Here is a 19,274-nt window from a genome sequence, read left to right as displayed (position 1 = left end):
ACTACTATGTAAAGTTAAAGGACGTGGGATTGCAGATAATGTCTTGAGATGGACAGAAAGCTGGTTAGCAGATGGGAAGCAAAGAATTGGCATAAATGAGTCTTTTTTTGATTGAGAGTCAGTGACTAGTGGGGTTCCGCAGGGCTATGTGCTAGGACCCCAACTGTTCACATGAATGTATCATCTTCAAATTTGCAGATGATTCAAAGTTGGGTGGAAGGATGAGCTATGAGGAGGATGCAGAGATGCTTCAGCGTGATTTGGACATGCTGAATGTGTGCGCATATGCATTGCAGATGCAATGTAATGTGGATAAATGTGAGGTTATCCACTTTGGTGGCAATAATAGGAAGACATTATTACTTGAATTGGTGTAAATTGAGAGATGTGGATACTCAGTGAGACCTTGGTGTCTTCGTGTATATGTCACTGAAAGTAAGCACATAGGTACAGCAGGCAGTAAAGAGGGCAAACGATATGCTGGCCTTCATAACAAGAGGATTTGAATCTCGGAATAGAGATGTTTTATTGCAATTGCATAGGGCATTAGTGAGGCCCACCCAGGGTACTGTGTGCAGTTTTGGTGTCCTTATCGGAGGAAAAATGTCCTTGCTATAACGGGAGTACAGCCAAGGTTTGCCAGGTTGATTCCTGGGATGTCAGGTCTGTCATATGAGGAGAGACTAAATCGGTTGGGATTACACTCACTGAAGTTTAGATGGGTGAGAAGGAATCTCAGAAACTCAAAATTCTAACAGAGTTAGACAGGATAGATTCAGAAAGAATGTTCCCGATGGTGGGGAGTCCAGAACTAGGGGTCAAGTTTGAGGATAAAGAGGTAAACCTTCTAGAACTGAGATGAGGATAAATTTCCTCACCCAGAGTGGTGAATGCATGCAATTCATTACCACAGAAAGTAGTTGAGCCAATTCCTTTAGGGCTAAAGGAATATGGGAGAGAAGGGGGAATCAGGATATTTGATTATCAGCCTTGATCATAATGAATGATGGAACAGACTCGAAGGGTCAAATGGCCTACTCCTGCTTCTAGTTTCTAAGGTTACTGCTTGGAAACAATCGTAGGAGTGTGAAAGAGAATTTTTAATTCAAAAATTGGCATGATCTCAAAGATTCTAGCAAAAAAGGAAGAGGAAATGAATTTCACATTTTTGGAGTTGGACAGGTAATTGAGGAAGAGAAACATACAGTTTAAGTTATAAAAAGCAGGGACATGGGATTAAACACAGCTGCTCTTTACAAGAGCCAGCATATGCATGATGAGCCAAATGACGTCTACAGTGCTTTAAGTTTCCCAAATTGCATGTTTAATGTGTTTATATATCCATAAATTCCTAGGGATGATTAATTATTCCCAGAAGGAGAGACAATGCATCTCAGATTCACTTACCAAACAGTGCTGTCAACGTGGTCAGAAGAATGCTGACTATAATCAAGCTGTGCAAACAATGGGAAAAGCACCTGGACACCACCAATGGAATGTATCGCACTTTGTACAGAATGTGTTATAACAGCTTTGACATCCTATTAAAAAAATTCTAAAATTAAGAACCATTAAAGGTGAACTGCATATTTTAATCTGTGTATATTTTGGAAACAGGACAGGAGGAAAATTGAACACATCTAGATTTTCTTAAAACTTGAAAAAGCATTAAAACAAAACTATTATTGCACTCTTACCAGTCAGATTTTTCATTTTTGTAATTCATTTGAAAAAGTTGAGTTTATTATCCTAAATTTCTACGTCCAAAATTGCCTTTTTGCAGTTCAACAAAATCCTTCAATATGGAGCAGATCTAATATCTAAATATTTTATTCACAGAAATAGATTAACCCAGATTAAAAGTTAATTCTCAATTTGGCCTGATGTACCAGTATTTCAAGTAGCAACCAAAACAAAAGGCAAAGTTGTAAAGCCAATGGTAATATGGAACCTTCAAAATTCACATGCAAGAACCGAATTGTTTTATTCCTTCATGTATAACATTTTGCCATAGAAAATACTTGTATATAAAATTCCCTAACTTTTATACATTTCATCTAACTTACCTACTTTTCGAACATAAAAACTGCTCACCGCACTTTTACTAGTACAATGCAGCCAAAGAATGCCGCTTTTACCTGAAGCATTAGAGCATGTGGAGAATGAACAAAAATAGATGGATTGTCCTTCGGGGATGATTCTAGACAGAGTTGAGCATCTGTAGCCTTTGGATTGTATGTGAATGCAATGCTACTGGAAAGCTTGCCATCATACAGCAGAGATTTGTGGTGCTCAGCAAGTAGGAGGTCACTTTCCGCCTTGAATTTGAAAATACCCTAGAAAAACACAAATTACAATTCAGTAACACACTTCATTGTATAAAAGATAAGCTCAAGTTTATTTACTAATATAAATCAACTCAATTCCCAAAGCTTAACAAGGTATATAATCCTGAAACCAGTCTGGTATTGAGTAAAATCCAGATGAGTGACATCAAAGTACACAGGGTTTCCTACATTTATCTGTAATGTTACCAAAAAAAAGAAAAAGCTTGCCAAATCCAAAATTTAGCCAATTTCACCACTGACATGTTTTTAAAAAGTTCACAGATTTCCTGAGGTGAAACAATGGTATTGCAAAGGGTTAGGCAGATAAAGCAGGAAGCAAGAAACAGAGACAGATGGGGTATATTGTGGGAAAATGGGAGTTGGCCACTTTGGCAGGAAGAATAGAAAAGCATGGTTTTATTTAAACAGAAAGAAATTTCAAAACTCTGTAGTAAAGAGATATGCATCCTTTGGTACCTGAATCATAATAACACTAGTGTGCAGGTACAGCAATTGTTTAGGAAGGCAAATGGAGTGTTGTTCTTTATTGCAAGAGGAATGGAATATACAAGGGGGTTTTGCCAAGTTGCATAGGCAAGAAACTCTACAGTTTCTCTACGGTGAGTACTCTACAGTTTTGGTTTCCTTTTTTAAGGAAGGATATAAATGCATTAGAAGCCGCTCAGTAAAGGTTCCTTTGACTGATGCATGGAACTGAGAGTGGGTTTATCTCATCTTAAGAGGAAAGGTTGGACTTGTATCCATTGGAATTTATAAGTCTGAGAGGCGATCATAATGAAATCCTGAGAAGGCTTGAAAGGGTGGATGCTGAAAGAATGGTTCTCATTGTGAGAGAGACTAGAACTAAGGAACACTGTTTAAGAATATGGGGTCACTTGTTTAAAATAGATTAGAATAAATTTTTCTCAGAAGGAGGAGTCATGAATCTTTGGAACTCTCTTTCCCCAAGCACAGTGGAGGCAGGGTCATTGAATATTGTTAAGGCAAAGATTGGTAGATTCTTGACTAAAAAGAGAATCAAAGGTTATCAGAAGTAGACAGAACATGGAACTGATGCCACATCAAATCAGCCACGATCTTACTGAATGGCTTGAGGAGCCAAATTTCTTATTCCTGCTCCTAATTTGTATGTATGTATGAGTCTTGTTATTATAAGACAAGGCTCAATTCTATTTAAATGTCAACACAAGATTGAAAAAGGTCATTTACCGTACTTTCATCGAAATTAATGTGCAATTATTACAGATACAAATAAGTCCAAAAACATCAGTTGTCTTACTCACACATTATTACATAGAATTAAAAGAACAAAATTAGGCCATTCAAACCAACAAGTCTGTAGTGGTGTTTTTGCTTCATGAGTCTCCTCCCATTTTATTTAAACTCACCCCAGCACCATATACTTCTATTCATTTTTTTTTCACACATTTATTTAACTTGGCCTTAAATGCCTCTTAAATGCTATTTGCCTCAACCACTCAATTTAGTCACAAATTCATCTTCACCATTCTGGGTCAAGAAAGTGATTTGTAGTTCTTACTGGATTAATCAGTGATTATCTGATAATTACAGTTTCTAATTTTGGACTCCCAAGCAGAAACATCTTCTTTAAGGAATTCCCTTCCAAAGTCTTTTCCACTCTTTCTTCCTTTAAGACACTCCTTAAAATTACCTCCGATTAAACTTTTGCTTATCTGCCCTAAAATCTCCTTATGTACTTTGGCGTCACAGATCATTTGTGACACACCTCAGGATAATTTACTAAGTTAAAGGCACTATATAAGTTGCTAATGACCCAATCAAGTGCTTTCATAACTTGAAAGACTCCTCATCAGATCACCACTGAGTCTTCACTTCACTAGAGAAAAGAGCACCAATTTGTTCAGTATTTCCTGATAGATGTCTTAGTGTTCCAAGAGTAGATGGATTGGCCACTGGAAAATGTATGGTGTCACGGGGATTGGGCAGGACAGAAGACCTGGGTCAGATACTCTGTCAGAGAGTCAGCGCTGACTTGATGGGTCAAATGGCCTCCTTCTGTACTGTAGGGATTTTATGATTTTTGTACCTCTGAGTCCACGTACATTCAATCATTTTAATTCACTCTTTTTGCTACTACTTCAAATAATTCAATCAAGTTAGTGTACTATATCCGCCTCTTGAAAGTCCATACTATGCTTTATCATTTAGTAGTAGAGATTGATTATTGCTGAAAAGAGAGACATTTTTTGAGAGAGTGCTTTGTTTTGCACACATCAGGACAATTCACAGGAGTACCAAATACAAAGGGAAGAACAATTTATACTGTACGAGTGCGCTAATTAGTTGGCAAGTGGATGCACAGCTTTGCCATAGTGAATGCAATTGATCGTGATTGACAGTTGACTGCAAAGTATTGTATGAAATTTAACTAGGCAGTTTGACTCTGATTAGTCAAGGCATTTCCCTGAGGAATAAACTAGCAAATGACTAATTTATTTTGTTTAGCTGAATATTTGCAGATAATACAAAGATAGGCAGAGGGACACGTAGTGAAGAGGCAGGGAGGTTGCAGGAGGACTCGGACAGCTTAGGAAAGTGAGCAAAGTAGTGGCAGTTGGAATATAACGTGGGAAAGCTTGAGGCACAGACTATTTTCTAAATTGGGAAAGGATTCAGAAATCGGAAGCACAAAGGGATTTGGGAGTCTTCATTCAAGATTAACTTCCAGGTTGATTTGGTAGTTAGGAAAGCAAATGCAATGTTCGCACTCATTCCAAGAGGTCTAGAATACAAAAGCAGGAATGTACTCCTAGTGAGACCACATTTAGAAAACTGCAAGCAATTTTGTGCTCTGTATTTAGGGAAGGATGTGCTGGTCTTGGAGAAGGTGCAGAGGAGATTCATGAGACTGATACTGGGAATGAAAAGCATGACATGGGAGGAGTGTCTGAGGACTCTGGGTCTGTATGCATTGAAGGATGAAGGGGAATCCCACTGAAACTTACAAAATAATGCAAGGGCTGGATAGAATGGACATAAGGGCATAGCCTCAAAGTAAAGGGCCGACCCTTTAGAGGAGGGATTTCTTCAGCCAGAGAGTGGTGAACCTATGGAATTCACTGCCACAGAAGACTAAGAAGGCCACGTCATTAAGTGCATTTAAGGCAGAGACAGATAGGTTCTTGATTGGTAAAAGGATCAAGGGTTACAGAAAAAACAAGAAAATGGGGTTGAAAAACTTATCAGTCATGATTGAATGGCAGAGCAGACTCGACGGACTGAATAGCCAATTCTGCTCCAATATTTTATGGTCTTGGGTGTATACATATTCTTTCTGCCAACAAAGAATAGGGTCCTGTGTATTAATATATGTAGCTTCCAGTACACACAAATGAGCCACATTGCGAGCCTGACTGACAATCTTAAATTGGTCATGAACTCTTAGTAAACTAGATAATTATTTAGCAAATGTTGTCCAAACACAGAATCACATTTTATGTTGGACACTGCATTTTGAATTTTGCAAGCCCTTTTGCAAGGGCTGGTTGGATAGAGTCTGTACCTTGCCCACTACATACAGCTGAAGGAACATGCTATTTGATAATCGACCAGTATTTGGTACACATTTGTGAGATAAACTGAATTTCATTTTTGGCTTGATGGCAGCATCTTGTTAGTGGCAAATACCACTCCTATTGCTACTGCATAATAATAGCATGAAACAGCTAGCTTTGCCTGCTGTTTCAAATTTTTGAGGTAATCTGAGGAAGACTGTTTATTTCACAAGGCCAAAAGTAATAGTCTGAGGTCCATCAAGTGTACTAATGTGTGTTTGGTAAGAAACAAGGTTCTTAACTATCATGAATAAGCCCCACAGGCAGTGCTTTTCTTGAGGGAATAACTAGCTTAATTGAGAACAGGATCATGGCAGGAGACCTCAGACCCACGATATGTTCCTCCTGAACAAATGTGAGAAATGGGGATGCTTCCAGCGTCCCTGGTGATCATGTGTGCAGAAGGTGTGTCTAAATGCAGCTTCGAACCACCGGATTTTGGAACAGAAGCTGCCGGTGGACTCACTGTGGAGCATCAGTCATGCTGAGCAAATCCTGGACAGCACATTTAGCAAGATGGTCACACCACAGGTGAGGATGGGATACGCAGAATGGGAATGTGAGACCATCAAAAACAGCGAGAGACTCAGGAAGGTAGTGCAGAAGCCTCCTCAGGACAGCCTGGGGAGGGATGGTGAGCAGCTCATGGTCATGGTTCACATAGGTAAACTAAGCTGAGTACAGGAAGTTAGGAAATAAATTAAAATGCAGAACCCAAAATGTAGTAATCTCAGGGTTACTCTCAGTTCATGGGCTAACAAGAACATGAATAAGAGGATAAACCAAATGAACACGTGGCTGGAGAGATTGCGTAGCCAGGAGGGATGCAGATTCTTGAGGCACAGGGGAAGGTGGGACCTACGTAAAGGTGAATGGGCTGCACCCAGGCACAGCTGGGACCAATATCCTTGCAGAAGCTTTTGCTAGTTCTGTTGAGTATTTAAAATAGTGTGGCAGGGAGCTGGGATCCCAGGAGTAGGATCAGATAGGTCAGATTCAGGCCAGGAAAATGGAGGTAGAACATTAGTTAGTAATGTTAAAGATATGCTGATAGACTCAGAATTACAGGAGAAGGGAAGTTTAAAAAGTCTCCAGCAAGGGATACCAACAGGATTAAACTGTTTATACTTCAATGCAAGGAACATTACAAACAAGGCAGATGGGTGAGGGCACAGGTAGACACATGGCAGCATGATGTCATTGCTATAACTGAACCTGGCTAAAGGAAAGGCAAAATTGGCAGCTTAGTATTATAGTCTTCAGACACAACTGAGTGGGAGAAGCACCAATGGTTAAAGAATCAATCCCAGTTATGAAAGGGATAAACACAATCAGCAGGTCAACAAACAAGGTTTTATGGGTTGAGTTTAAAAATAAAAAAAGGGCAGTCACACTACTAGGAATACATGACAGACCCCCAAATAGTGAGAGAGAGATAGAAGAACAAATGATTACGCAAATTTCTGCCTGTAAAATCAAGACAGCAATAATAATAGATTTTTAACCCTCCCAATGTCAACTGTGATTCAAACCATGTTAGGGGCACTGAAGAAGAAAAATTCATGCAGTGTATCCAGAAAAATGTCTTCAACCAATTAATTTTGTACCCAAGAGATGCAACTCTAGGCCTATTCTTGGGGAACAAAGAATGGCAAGTTGAGGAAGTGATGGTTGGTGACCGTATCAGGAATAGTGATCACAAATCAGTTAGATTTAGCATCAACATGGAAAAGGACAGAGATAAGGCAGGAATAAAAGTTTTGAACTGGGGAAAGACATTTTGTAGGAATGAGAAGGAACTTGGCTGACGTTGACTGGACAGCTAGGGGATTAAAAAAAGTGAAAAAACAGTAGGAAGCACTAAAAAGCAAGATACTAAATTTACAATGTAGACATGCCTCCCCCAAAAATAAGAGTGGTACTGCCAAATCCAGAACTCCCTGGATGTCTAGAAAAATGATGTGGAGATGCCAGCATTGGACTGGGGTAAACACAGCAAGAAGTCTTACAACACCAGGTTAAAGTCCAACAGATTTATTTGGTAACAAAAGCCACTAGCTTTCAGAGCACTGGTCCTTCATCAGGTAAGTGGGAGTTCTGTTCACAAATAGGGCATATAAATTATATTATTTTGTCCCCGTGTTGACAAAGAAAAGCAGCGATGCAGATTTATTGTCCATGAGGAACACAGATATTGGACAAATAACCATAGAGAGAGAGAAAATACTGGAAGTGTTAGAATCCTTGAAAGTTGGTAGGTTGTCAGGGCTGGATAGACTGTTTCCAAGGCTGGTGAGGGAGATCAGGGAGTAGATGATGAATGTTCAGTGGATAATTTTCCAATCTTCACTAGATACAGGGAAGGTACCAGAGGACTAGAGAAACGCAAAAGTAGTTCCACTGTTTAAAAAGGGATTGAAGGAAATGCCAAACAATTAAAGGCCAATTAGTCTTATAGTGATGGGTCAATTAAGTATGCCTCCACTTTCTCAGGAGGCTAACGAAATTTGGCACGTCCACTATGACTCTCAGCAAGTCTTACAGATACACCAGAGGAAGCATTCTTTCTGGTTGTATCATAGCTTGTTACGGCTTTTGCTCTGTCCAAGACTGCAAATAACTACAAAGGGTTGTGAATGGAGCCCAATCTAACATGCAAACCTGCCTCCCATCCATTGACTCTGTCTATACTTGCCACAGCCTCGGAAAAGCAACCAGCATAATCAAGGACCCCATGCACACCAGACACACCCTCTTCCGCCTTCTTCCATCAGGAAAAGATACAAAAGTCTGAGGTCACGTACCAACTGACTTAAGAACAGTTACTTCCCTGCTGCAATCAGACTTTTGTATGGACCAACCTCGCATTAAGTTGATCTTTCTTTACACCCTAGCTATGAGCGTAACAGCACATTATGCACCCTCTCCTTTCCTTTCCTCTGTATGATATGCTTTGTCCGTATAGTGTGCAAGAAACAATACTTTTCACTGTGTACTAATATATGTGACAAGAATAAATCAAATTGTAACAAATCAAATAAATTAGTACAACAAATCCTTTGAGATAGTATTAACTGTCATGTAGAAAGGCATAGACTCGTCAGGGATGGTCAGCATGAATTTGTTAAAGGAAAGTCATGCCTCACAAATTTGATTGAATTTGTTGAGGAAGTGGCAAGAAGGATTTATGAAGGTAGTGCAATGGATATTATATACATGGACTTTAGCAAGGCCTTTGACAAGGACCACATGGTAGGTTGTCACAAAAGGTTAAATCTCACGGGATCCAGGGTGAGGTAGCCAAATAGGTACAAAATTTGCTTGATGACAGAAGACAGAGGGTGGTTGTGAAGGGCTGTTTTTCCAAACCGGAGCCTGTGAACAGTAGTGCGCCTCAGGGATCGGTACTGGGGTCCAACGTTATGTCATTTATATTAATGATTTGGATGAGAATTTAGGAGGCATTGTTAGTAAGTTTGCAGATGACACCAAGACATCAAGGTGGCATGGTGGACAGTGAAGGTGGTTATCTAGGATTGCAACGGGATCTTGATCAATTGGGCCAGTGGGCTGAGGAATGGCAGATGGAGTTTAATTTAGATAAATGTGAGGTGATGCATTTGGTAGATCAAGTGTACAAAAGTGTGGTATCTCCACACTGTGGTAGATCAAACCAGGGCAGTACTTACTCAGTTAATGGTAAGGCGGTGGGGAGAGTCATAGAACAAAAGAGATCTTGGGGTAGTGGTTCATAGCTTCTTGAAAGTGGAATCACAGGTGGACAGGGTGCTGAAGGCAGCATTCGGCATGCTTGGTTTCATTTGACAGAACACTGGAGTTGGGACATCATGTTTACCTTGTACAAGGCATTGGTAAGGCCACACTTAGAACACTGTGTACAGTTCTGGTCACCCTATTACAGAAAGGATATTAAATTAGAAAGAGTGCAGAAAAGATTTACTAGAATGCAACTGGGAATTGATGGTTTGAATTATAGGGTGTGGCTGGATAGACTGGGACTTTTTCCTCAAGAGCGTAGGAGGCTTTGGGATAATCTTATAGTGGTCTATAAAGTAATGAGGGGCATAGATCAGTTAGATAGTCAATATCTTTTTCCAAAGGTAGGAGAGTATAAAACCCGAGGACGTAGGTTTAAGTTGAGAGGGGAGAGATACAAAAGTGTCCAGAGGTGCAATTTTTTCCACACAGAGGGTGGTGGGTGTCTGGAACAAGCTGCCATAGGTAGTGGTAGAGGCGGATACAATTTTGTCTTTTAAAAAGCATTTAGACAGTTACATGGATAGGATGGGTACAGAGGGATATAGGTCAAACATGGGCAATTGGGACTAGCTTAGTAGTTTAAAAAAAAGGGACAGCATAGACAAGTTGGGCCGAAGGGCCTGTTTCCATGCTGTAAACCTCCATGACTCTATGACTAGTGGATAGAGTAGAAGATAGCTATAATTACAAAACAATATCGATGAATTGGAGGAGTGGGTGGAAAAGTGGCAAATGGATTTTAACATACAGAAGCGTGAGGTAATGCATTTAGGAAGGTCAAACAGATATAGGGAACACACAATAAATGGGAATACATTAAGAAGAGTAGATGAAGTGAGAAATCTTGGCAATCAAGTACACAGGTCTCTAAAGGCAGCAGTTCAAGTAAACGAGGTTGTAAAGGCAGCATATGGAATGTTGCCCTTCACTGGCAAAGGCATAGAATATAAAAGTAAGGATATAATGTTGGAAATGTATAAAACACTGGTGAGGCCACAACTGGAGTACCATGTGCAGATCTGACCACCATATTATAGGAAGGAAGTAATTGCTCTGCAAAGAAGATTTGCAAGAATGTTGCCAAAGCTAGAAAAGTGTAGCTACGAGGAGAGATTGGATAGGTTGATGTTATTTTCCTTGGAACAAAGAAGGCTGAGGGGCGATTTGATAGTGGCGTACAGAATTGTGAGGTGGAGAGATAGAGTGGACAGGATAAAATTGTTGCCCTTGGAGAATTCTAGAACCAGGTACATAGATTCAAGTGACAGTGGATGTGTGGGGACATGAGGAAAGACTTTTTTTTTTACGCGAAGAGTGATGGGTGTCTGGAATTCACTGCAGAGTTGGTAATGGAGATAGAGACGCTAAACTCTTTTAAATAGTACCTGGACCTGCACCTCAAATATTATATGCTACAGGGCTATGGACCAGATGGAAGAAGATGGGATTAGAAAGAGCACTCAAGCTGGCCTGGACAAGATAGGTCTAATGGTCTCTTTCCATGCTGTAACTTTTCTATGGTTCTATGGAGTCTGCACAATATAGGACAGTGATCTGATGCAGTTAACCTTTGATGTGCCTAATTTCAACACCAAGTCTGCAGTTTATGAGATTGCTGATTAGGCCAATGGAACTATAAGTGTACTGACCAATGAAGATTGGTTTGCGGTAGACTGTGATAGAGAACCCCTGTCAGATTTCTCAACTAGTACATCAAGGAAAGGTATTATGTTTGACTGCTCCATACTCCATTTTAAAAGCAAATCTGAGTGCAATATGGAGCCCATTAAGACATGTAAGAGAATTATATTATATCTTGTGGTTCCCTTTACATTTGGAACCCTCGCAAATTATCTTAAGTGCAGGACAGAAGCTTCCACATAAAATGTCTTTTTTCAGCAATATGTTGTTACATTTTCAGTTTCTAGATGTTCTATTACACCTTTATGCAATATTTTGCCCATCATTTTTTTAAATCTACATGACAGCATTGGGACACAAGGCCAGTGGCTTTGTTGCTCATCCCATGATAACATCCATTATGAATCCACAGTAATATTTTGTCTTATGAACATGTCTAAATTTGATTATGAGGTCTCCATGTACAGCATGTGTTCTGCCATATAAAAGTCTTCATGACACACCTTATTAGCTTCCTCTAAAGAACAAAGGAAAGTACAGCACAGGAACAGGCCCTTCAGCCTGCCAATGCTGCACCAATCATGATGCCTGCCTAAACTAAAATGGTATGCACTTAGAGTCCGTATCCTTCCAGTCTACTTGCCCCTTAAATGCTGCTATCGTACCTGTTCCCACCATCTCCCCAGGCAGCACGTTCCAGATATTCACCACCTTCTGTGTAAAAAAAAGTTGCCTTGCACATCTCCTCTAAACTTTTCCCCATGCACCTTAAACCTACGTCCCCAGTACTTGACTTTTCAATCTGAGGAAAGAGCATCGTACTATTCACTCTACCATGCCACTCAATCTTGGAGACCTCTATCGGGTCATCCCTCAACCTCCATCGCTCCAGAGAACAATCCAAGTTCATTCAACCTCTCCTCATTGCTAATACCCTCCAGACCAGACAACATCCTGGTAAGTCTCTTCTGAACCCTCTCCACATCCTTCTGGTAATGTTGCCACCAGATTTGTGCACAATATTCTAAAATGAGGCCTAATTAAGGTTCTGTACATTTGCATGACCTGCAAATTTTTATACGCAATGCCCCAATTGAAGGCGACGAGCACGCTGTATGCCTTCTTGACTACCTTATCCACCTGCGTTGCTGCTTTCAGCGATCAGTGGACATGTACGCCCAGATCTCTCTGCCTGTCAATATTTTTAACTTTTCTAGTTTAGAAAATACTAAAAATTAAGTTAAGAGATAGTCTTACGTTACTGGCAACTGTCTGAATTGTTAGGGGCCGCAATTAATTTGAATTTCATAGTTGTTGTCATCGATGAGGACCACGACAACATTAGTCATTTTGAGGCTGGTTGCAGTGTGTCCAAAGATGACTGATCAGGCTAATTCAGACGCGGAATGTCCTGGCACATATTGGACAGACTTCTGTAGACACTGTAGTTGTTGCGCTGGTGGCTCTGGACTTCCTGAAGCATAACTTAAGCGCGAGCTGCGCAATACACCTTGCTTCGTGAGCTTGACAGCCTTTGTGGATGAGGCAGCACCAGGTAGGGCGGTTTTGTGCCAGTGTTTCCCAGGTGGTCGTGTCAATGTCAGGCGACTTCAGGGAGGCTTTGCTTTGAAACATTTCTTCTGCCCTCCATGCAAGCGTCTTCCAACAGAGAGTTCCCCAAAAAGGAGCTGCTTGGGTATACACTCGTCTGACATATGGATGACATGACCTACCCACCGGGTCTGCGCTCTCATCAGCAGTGTGTGTGAACTGATGGTAGACTTGCTTTAGAGAGAACTACAGTGTCTGGTACGTTGTCTTGCCATCGGATGCCTAATATTCTGCAAAGATAAGTCATGTGGAAACAGTCAAGCTGTCTTGCATGCCTTCGATACATAGTCCACATTTCACAGGCATACAGGAGGGTAGTGAGAACCACGGCGCTGTAGACCTTCAGTTTTGTTGCTGGGCTGATTCCTCAATGTTCCCATACAGTAGAACGCACTCTACCAAAAGCAGAACTAGCCTTTGCTATTCTGCAGTTAACTTCTGCAACAATAGTCATGCTTGGGAGAGGGTGCTACCAAAGATAAGTGAACTGGTTCACCGCCTATAGTTTCTGCCCTTTGATTGTGATTATGGGTTCTGTGCACAGTGCATGAGCAGGCTGGTGCATGACTTCAGTCTTTTTAATGTTGATGGTGAGTCCAAAGTTGTCACAAGCCGTGGAAAATTTGTCCATACTGACTTGCATCTCTGGCTCTGAGCCAGCACAGTAAAAAGTCTGACAACACCAGGTTTAAGTCCAACCGATTTATTTGATAGTACACTCACTAGCTTTCTAGACAAAGGGGCTAACCCCAAAAGCTAGTGAGTGTACTATCAAATAAATCGGTTGAACTTAAACCTGGTGTTGTCATACTTTTTACTGTGTTTACCCCAGTCCAACGCCGGCACATCCACATCTGAGCCAGCATACAGGGCGCAGTCATCAGCAAAGAGGAAATCTCTCAGAACGCCTCCTTAACTTTGGTAATAGCTCGAAGTCTTCTCAGGTTGAAAAGCTTCCCACCCACTCTGTACTTGAGGCTGATTCCAGCAACACTGTCCTGGAAGGCATCATTCAGCATGGCAGTAAACATCATGCTGAACAGCCTCTTTGACGCCACTGGTGACTGGGAATGCCTCAGAGGATTCTCTGCCATCCAGCACTCTGGCCATTATGGAACTGGCGTACCATCTGAATGAATTTGGGGGGCCAGCCGAACTTTGACATGATCCTCCACAGGCCTTGTCGGCTTACAGTATCGAATACTTTCGCGAGGTGGACAGAAGTTGTTTAGAGCTCGCGATTCTGCTCCTGACACTTCTCCTGGAGTTGGCGCACAGCAAAAATCATGTCAGTAGTCCCACAACCTTTGCGGAAGCCACACTGTGACTCTGGAAGCAGGCCCAGCTCCAGATAAGTGAGCAGAGAATTTAGCAGGACTCTTGCAAGGGTTTTTCCTGTGATGGAGAGCAGTGAGATTCCTCTGTGGTTGTCGCATACTTGCCTATTGCCATTCCTCTTGTAGAGGTGTATGATGGAAGCATCTATAAGTTCCTGAGGAATGGATCTTTGCTTCCAAAAGGACTGGAACAACTCGGTGAGCTTCTCGATAAGTGCAGGACCAGCAGCTTTATAGATCTCTGCAGGTGTGGCATCTGCCCCTGGGGCTTTGCCACTGGATAGCTGGCTGACAGCTTTCATGACTTAGGCTACTACCAGTGGGTCATCCATGCCACTGTTGATTTCAACCTGGGGAATCCTGTCTATTGCCTCATCGTTAATAGATGACGGTCGGTTGAGGATGGCTTCAGAGTGTTCAGCCCACCTCTGCAGGATCTGAGCCTTCTCTGTAATGAGAGTTGTACCATCTGTACTCAGGAGGAGGGGACTCCCGAGAGATTGAGGTCCGTAGAACCGTTTCAAGTCGTTTCTGTCAGCATATCCCTGCGTTTTATCTGCCTTGGCGCTCAGCCAGGCATCCTGCATTTTACGCAGTTTATTCTGGACTGTCCTGCGAGCAGTGGTAAAAGCATTTTTCTTGGCAGCTGAAGATGGGTCGTTCTGACAGGCCCGATGTAGACGGTGTTTTTCAACAATAGAGCCTGTATCTCCTCATCAAATCAATCATGCTGCTTGCGGGTGGAGGGCCCAAGCATCTTCAGCTCAGATGTATGGATAGCATCCCTGAAGCGTCCCCAGTCGTCCTCAGCGCTGCCTGCGAGGTGTAGGTCAGCAAGCTTGAGTTCTAAGTCTTCAGCCAGTGCTGAAGCTTTGCTGGGATTCTTTACCTTGGCCGCACTGATTCTTTTCATAACCTTGCTTCCTTGTGGTCGCCTCTTGGGTCTGATGCGGAGCCTTATTTTGGAGGTAATGAGCCTGTGATCTGTCCAGCAGTCAGCACCACAACATGGCCTTGGTTAGAACCATAGGACCCTACACTGCAGAAAAAGGCCCTTCGGCCCATCGAGTGCACCGAACACAATCCCACCCAGGCCCTACGCCCATATCCCCACATATTATACCCACTAATCCCTCTAACCTCAGCTACCCTGGACACTAAGGGGCAATTTCTTAGCATGGCCAATCAACCTAACCCGCACATCTTTGGACTGTGCAAGGAAACCGGTGTACCCGGAGGAAACCCACGCAGACACGAGGAGAATGTGCAAACTCCACACAGTGTGATCTGAGCCAAGAATCGAACTCAGGACCCTGGAGCTGTGAAGCAGCTGTGCTAACCACTGTGCTACCATGCCACTGGTTACTCTGACATCCTACCTGTCTTTTCTCCTGACAATGACATAGTCGATAAGATGCCAATGGTTGGAGCGGGGACGCATCCAGGAGGTCTTGTTATGGGTAGGCAGACAGAAGGTTGTGTTGGTGATGAGGAGGTCGTGTGCAGTACAGGTCTTCACTAACAGTAGGCCATTACTGTTACACTTGCCCATTCCATGCCTCCCAATGACTCCGTGCCAGGTTGCAGAGTCGCACCCTACTCTTGCACTGAAATCGCCAAGCAAGATCAGCTTGTCGGTACTGCTCACTGCTAATAATAGGGTGTCTAGTTCTTCGTAGACCTCGTCTTTCATCTCGCCCGGGTTGTTCATTGTGGGGGCATAGGCACTGATCAGGGTGGCTTGACTTCTGTAGCGGAAGCTGTAATGTCATAAGCCAGTCATTCACACCCTTGGGTAGACTGTCAAGTTTCCGAAGAAGGTGACTCATGACGGCGAATCCAACTTCAGCATCATGACGCTCATCGCTGCCGTAACCGCTCCAGAAAAAAGTGTATCCACCTCCAGTTTCAGTCAACTGACCTATGTTGGCAAGACAAATTTCACTCAAAGCTGCAATGTCAATGTTGTATCTTGCCAGCTCTCTGGCAACTAAGGCTATTCTTCTCTCTGGTCTGTCTGCTGTAGGGTTGTCCAAAAACATGCACACATTCCAAGTGCCAATGGTGAACGGTGTTACCTTGTGTTTTATGTTGTGTGTTCGACCGCAAGATGGGATCCCCGCCAGCCGAGGTAAACTGGTCAGGGTGTGATGAAGCAGGCAATGTTTAGGGCACTTTTCTAGCCCTTTCCTCATTCTACAGAGGTGAGCAGTGCATTCCTGAAGATGGCTGCTCAGTCGCCCAGGTAGACACCAAGTTTCACTGTGCTTCGGTCAGTGGAAAATGACCGTTAGACCTGAGCCGCCTGCGAGCAGGTCCGTGACTACAGCTCCCAGTGTATCCACACCTGCTGCTTCGTCGCTCGCCCATCGCCATAGGACTTCAAGGGTTGAACAAGACACTGATGATGATGGTGTCGAAACTAGCACTTGATTTGGATTAAAGTGAGAGAGAGTTGCACAGCATCAGCCTCACTCACTCTTCCCAATTCCCATCCAGATCCAGTGGCAAGACGAGTCAAGACGGCTGGAGATGGGACTAAGTGCAGTGGATGACCAGGGCGTCTTCTGTGTCTTGTCCTGCTCTTCGCGTTTCACGCTTGCAGAGACCACCTTCTTGACCGTTGGACCTTCCATTGGTCTCTTCTGCTCAATCCACCAGATTCTGTCTTCACATGCTGGGGTAGGCATCTCCCTATCTCACCGAGGGTTGAGGCCCGTCAGCTATCCTCACCTGGTTTAGCCGGCTTGTCGAGGCCATTGCCCAGGGTGTGGCCGCTGTCGCATGCAAACAGCTACAGGGAGCCACAGGTGAGAGCTGAGTGCCAGGTGGGGACAAAGGATGGACAAACCGCCCCGAAAGGATGCGACATGTTCCCCCACCAAAGGTATTACCCCCTCCCTGATACCCCATACACACCCAATTCCATAGTAACCACTAATTGATAGGCAGCCTGGCTAGTGACTCATTGCAAAAAACAAAACTGTCAGTTATCTTCAAACTATATTCATGCATTAGAGTACCTTGTATCCAGAGCCAAGTTGATATATTGCAAATATCTGTGCTGCATTTAAAGCTTCAGCAAATACATAAACTGCTCCAAGTTGCCCACAGAATACCCGATTCGCATCTGCTGTTTCTGATGATCCCAGGAAACATTTGTCAAATGTCTAAAAAAAATAAATAGACGTAATCATTAAATTATTAATGTGTGACTATTATAGAACCTTAAGTCAAATTTTACATTTCCTAAAGTGAAATTTGCTAGGAGATTTTAACATTTGATAAGCCACATTAAGACATTGCTCCCTTAACTCTCCCATTTCTCTAATATGAAGGCGTACACCCCCATCCACATTTTTAAGACAACTTCAACCTTCCAGTCACCATTGCTGTTTCAACTCAGCATCTTGCTGTCATGCCCACACATCCACCTTTGGCCTGCTGCGTTGCTCCCATGAAGCCCAATGCAAACTGAAGCAGCAGCAACTCATCTTCTGGTTAGGCATATTATAGTCCTTAGGACTCAACCACTTTAGGTGATGACCTTTTTCCTCCATCTTGAGCTTTTTTTAACATTCAAAATAGTTTATGCCCTATTGCAAAGCAACCCTCTGAGCCATTTGTCACCTGTTCTTTAGTTTTACTTTCACCGAGCACTGATCTTTGTTCTTCCGTGAACACATTGATATCTTGCCTCTAAGCTGCTGCTAGTGCCTTGCCTAGCACTTCACACTGCCATTAACACTACTTCTATCTCTTGACCCAACAGATCTTTGTTGGAATCTAGCTCCCATCAATCACTGACATTCTATTCCACTGCAGCTCCACGCCTTCTTAAACAATATATATCCAACACATTTCTCTATCTCTTTAGTTCTAAAGAGGAGTCATAGAAACTGGCAACATTATTTTCTTTCTCCACTAATGTTGCCAGACCTGCTGAGTTTCTCCAGCATATTTTATTTTTGTTTCAGATTACCAGCATTCTCAGTATTTTAATTTATTTAAGATAGTAGTGCTAAACACCATATATTTCACTGTGAAGAATGCAAAAGTAGACAGATCAGACTGACAGCATGACTACACTGAAAACTACTAAACAAAATGGGAAATATTTTATTCTTCAGGAACCTCCATACCTTTCTGTAGGTTAAGGAAGAAAAATATTCAACTGGTCAGGAATCAAATTTCACTAAATTCAAGCAATCATACCATGAACCCCACACGCCTCATATTGCAATTCTGTAAATACCTTTGAGAGACACTTGTTTCCTTTAAACTCTCAAGGCAGCCTTCGAAAGAACTTATTGAGAAACACCTGCTTACCAAATGGCAAGAGAATTAACTGTACCATTAGATTTACACTAGGATACTGTTACCAAATATATTATTCACTAGCCACATGTGGCTGATTCATAATCCAGATATGGCTAATTGCATTTCTGATTATTATATGTGAGTAACAGACATACTATAACTGGATATGTGATCTCAGTACACATTTGCATGGCATACGAGCAACACTTCAAGCTTTTTATGCACTCTTCGGACAATTGGCAAAAGAGCAAAGTGTGCAAGTGATTTTAGATTGTTGTGTTCTGCTTCCTTTGTGATTAAACAGTAGCGGTTTTTTTTGTAATTATGCAATGATATATGCAAGAGGTCATCTACTAAAATTAATGAGTTGTTTATCAATTCCCTTCAGTGTCAGAAAGTATTTTCTGACTTTCAGCACAAACTAAATTTTAGTGAAAATTCAATTGTCTAGGTAAAGGAATCAAAGCAAAAGAGGCTAATCCAAAGAGGGAACAAGGATGTAGATAGGAATTTCCAGTTAGGTGAACTGTAATCTGGAATGCTGAAGGTTTTAAAAACATCTGTGTTTCTGTGAATATTCCTATGACCCCATGGTAAAATCATAATGCTGGTTCAAAACACGAGGAATATTTTCAGTTGTG

At 42.1% G+C, this 19,274-nt stretch overlaps 1 protein-coding gene across 1 annotated transcript in view; it reads right to left on the bottom strand.

The window, feature by feature from the left end:
• lrba (LPS-responsive vesicle trafficking, beach and anchor containing) overlaps positions 1 to 19,274 on the bottom strand; it is an 888,619-nt gene that overhangs the window by 793,931 nt on the left and 75,414 nt on the right. Inside the window, exons 8-10 of the mRNA XM_080192970.1 lie at positions 17,337 to 17,483; positions 2,139 to 2,336; positions 1,408 to 1,541 (exon numbers count right to left, since the gene is read on the bottom strand). Coding sequence (XP_080049096.1) covers positions 1,408 to 1,541; positions 2,139 to 2,336; positions 17,337 to 17,483 — 479 coding nt within the window. The remainder of the gene's footprint in view (positions 1 to 1,407; positions 1,542 to 2,138; positions 2,337 to 17,336; positions 17,484 to 19,274) is intronic.

The sequence above is a fragment of the Carcharhinus amblyrhynchos genome, chromosome 1 (genome assembly GCF_965287045.1).
Source record: "Carcharhinus amblyrhynchos chromosome 1, sCarAmb.v2.hapA, whole genome shotgun sequence".
NCBI lineage: Eukaryota > Metazoa > Chordata > Chondrichthyes > Carcharhiniformes > Carcharhinidae > Carcharhinus > Carcharhinus amblyrhynchos.
The sequence above is the reverse complement of the archived record's forward strand: the minus strand, read 5'-3'. Positions and strand labels throughout refer to the sequence as shown.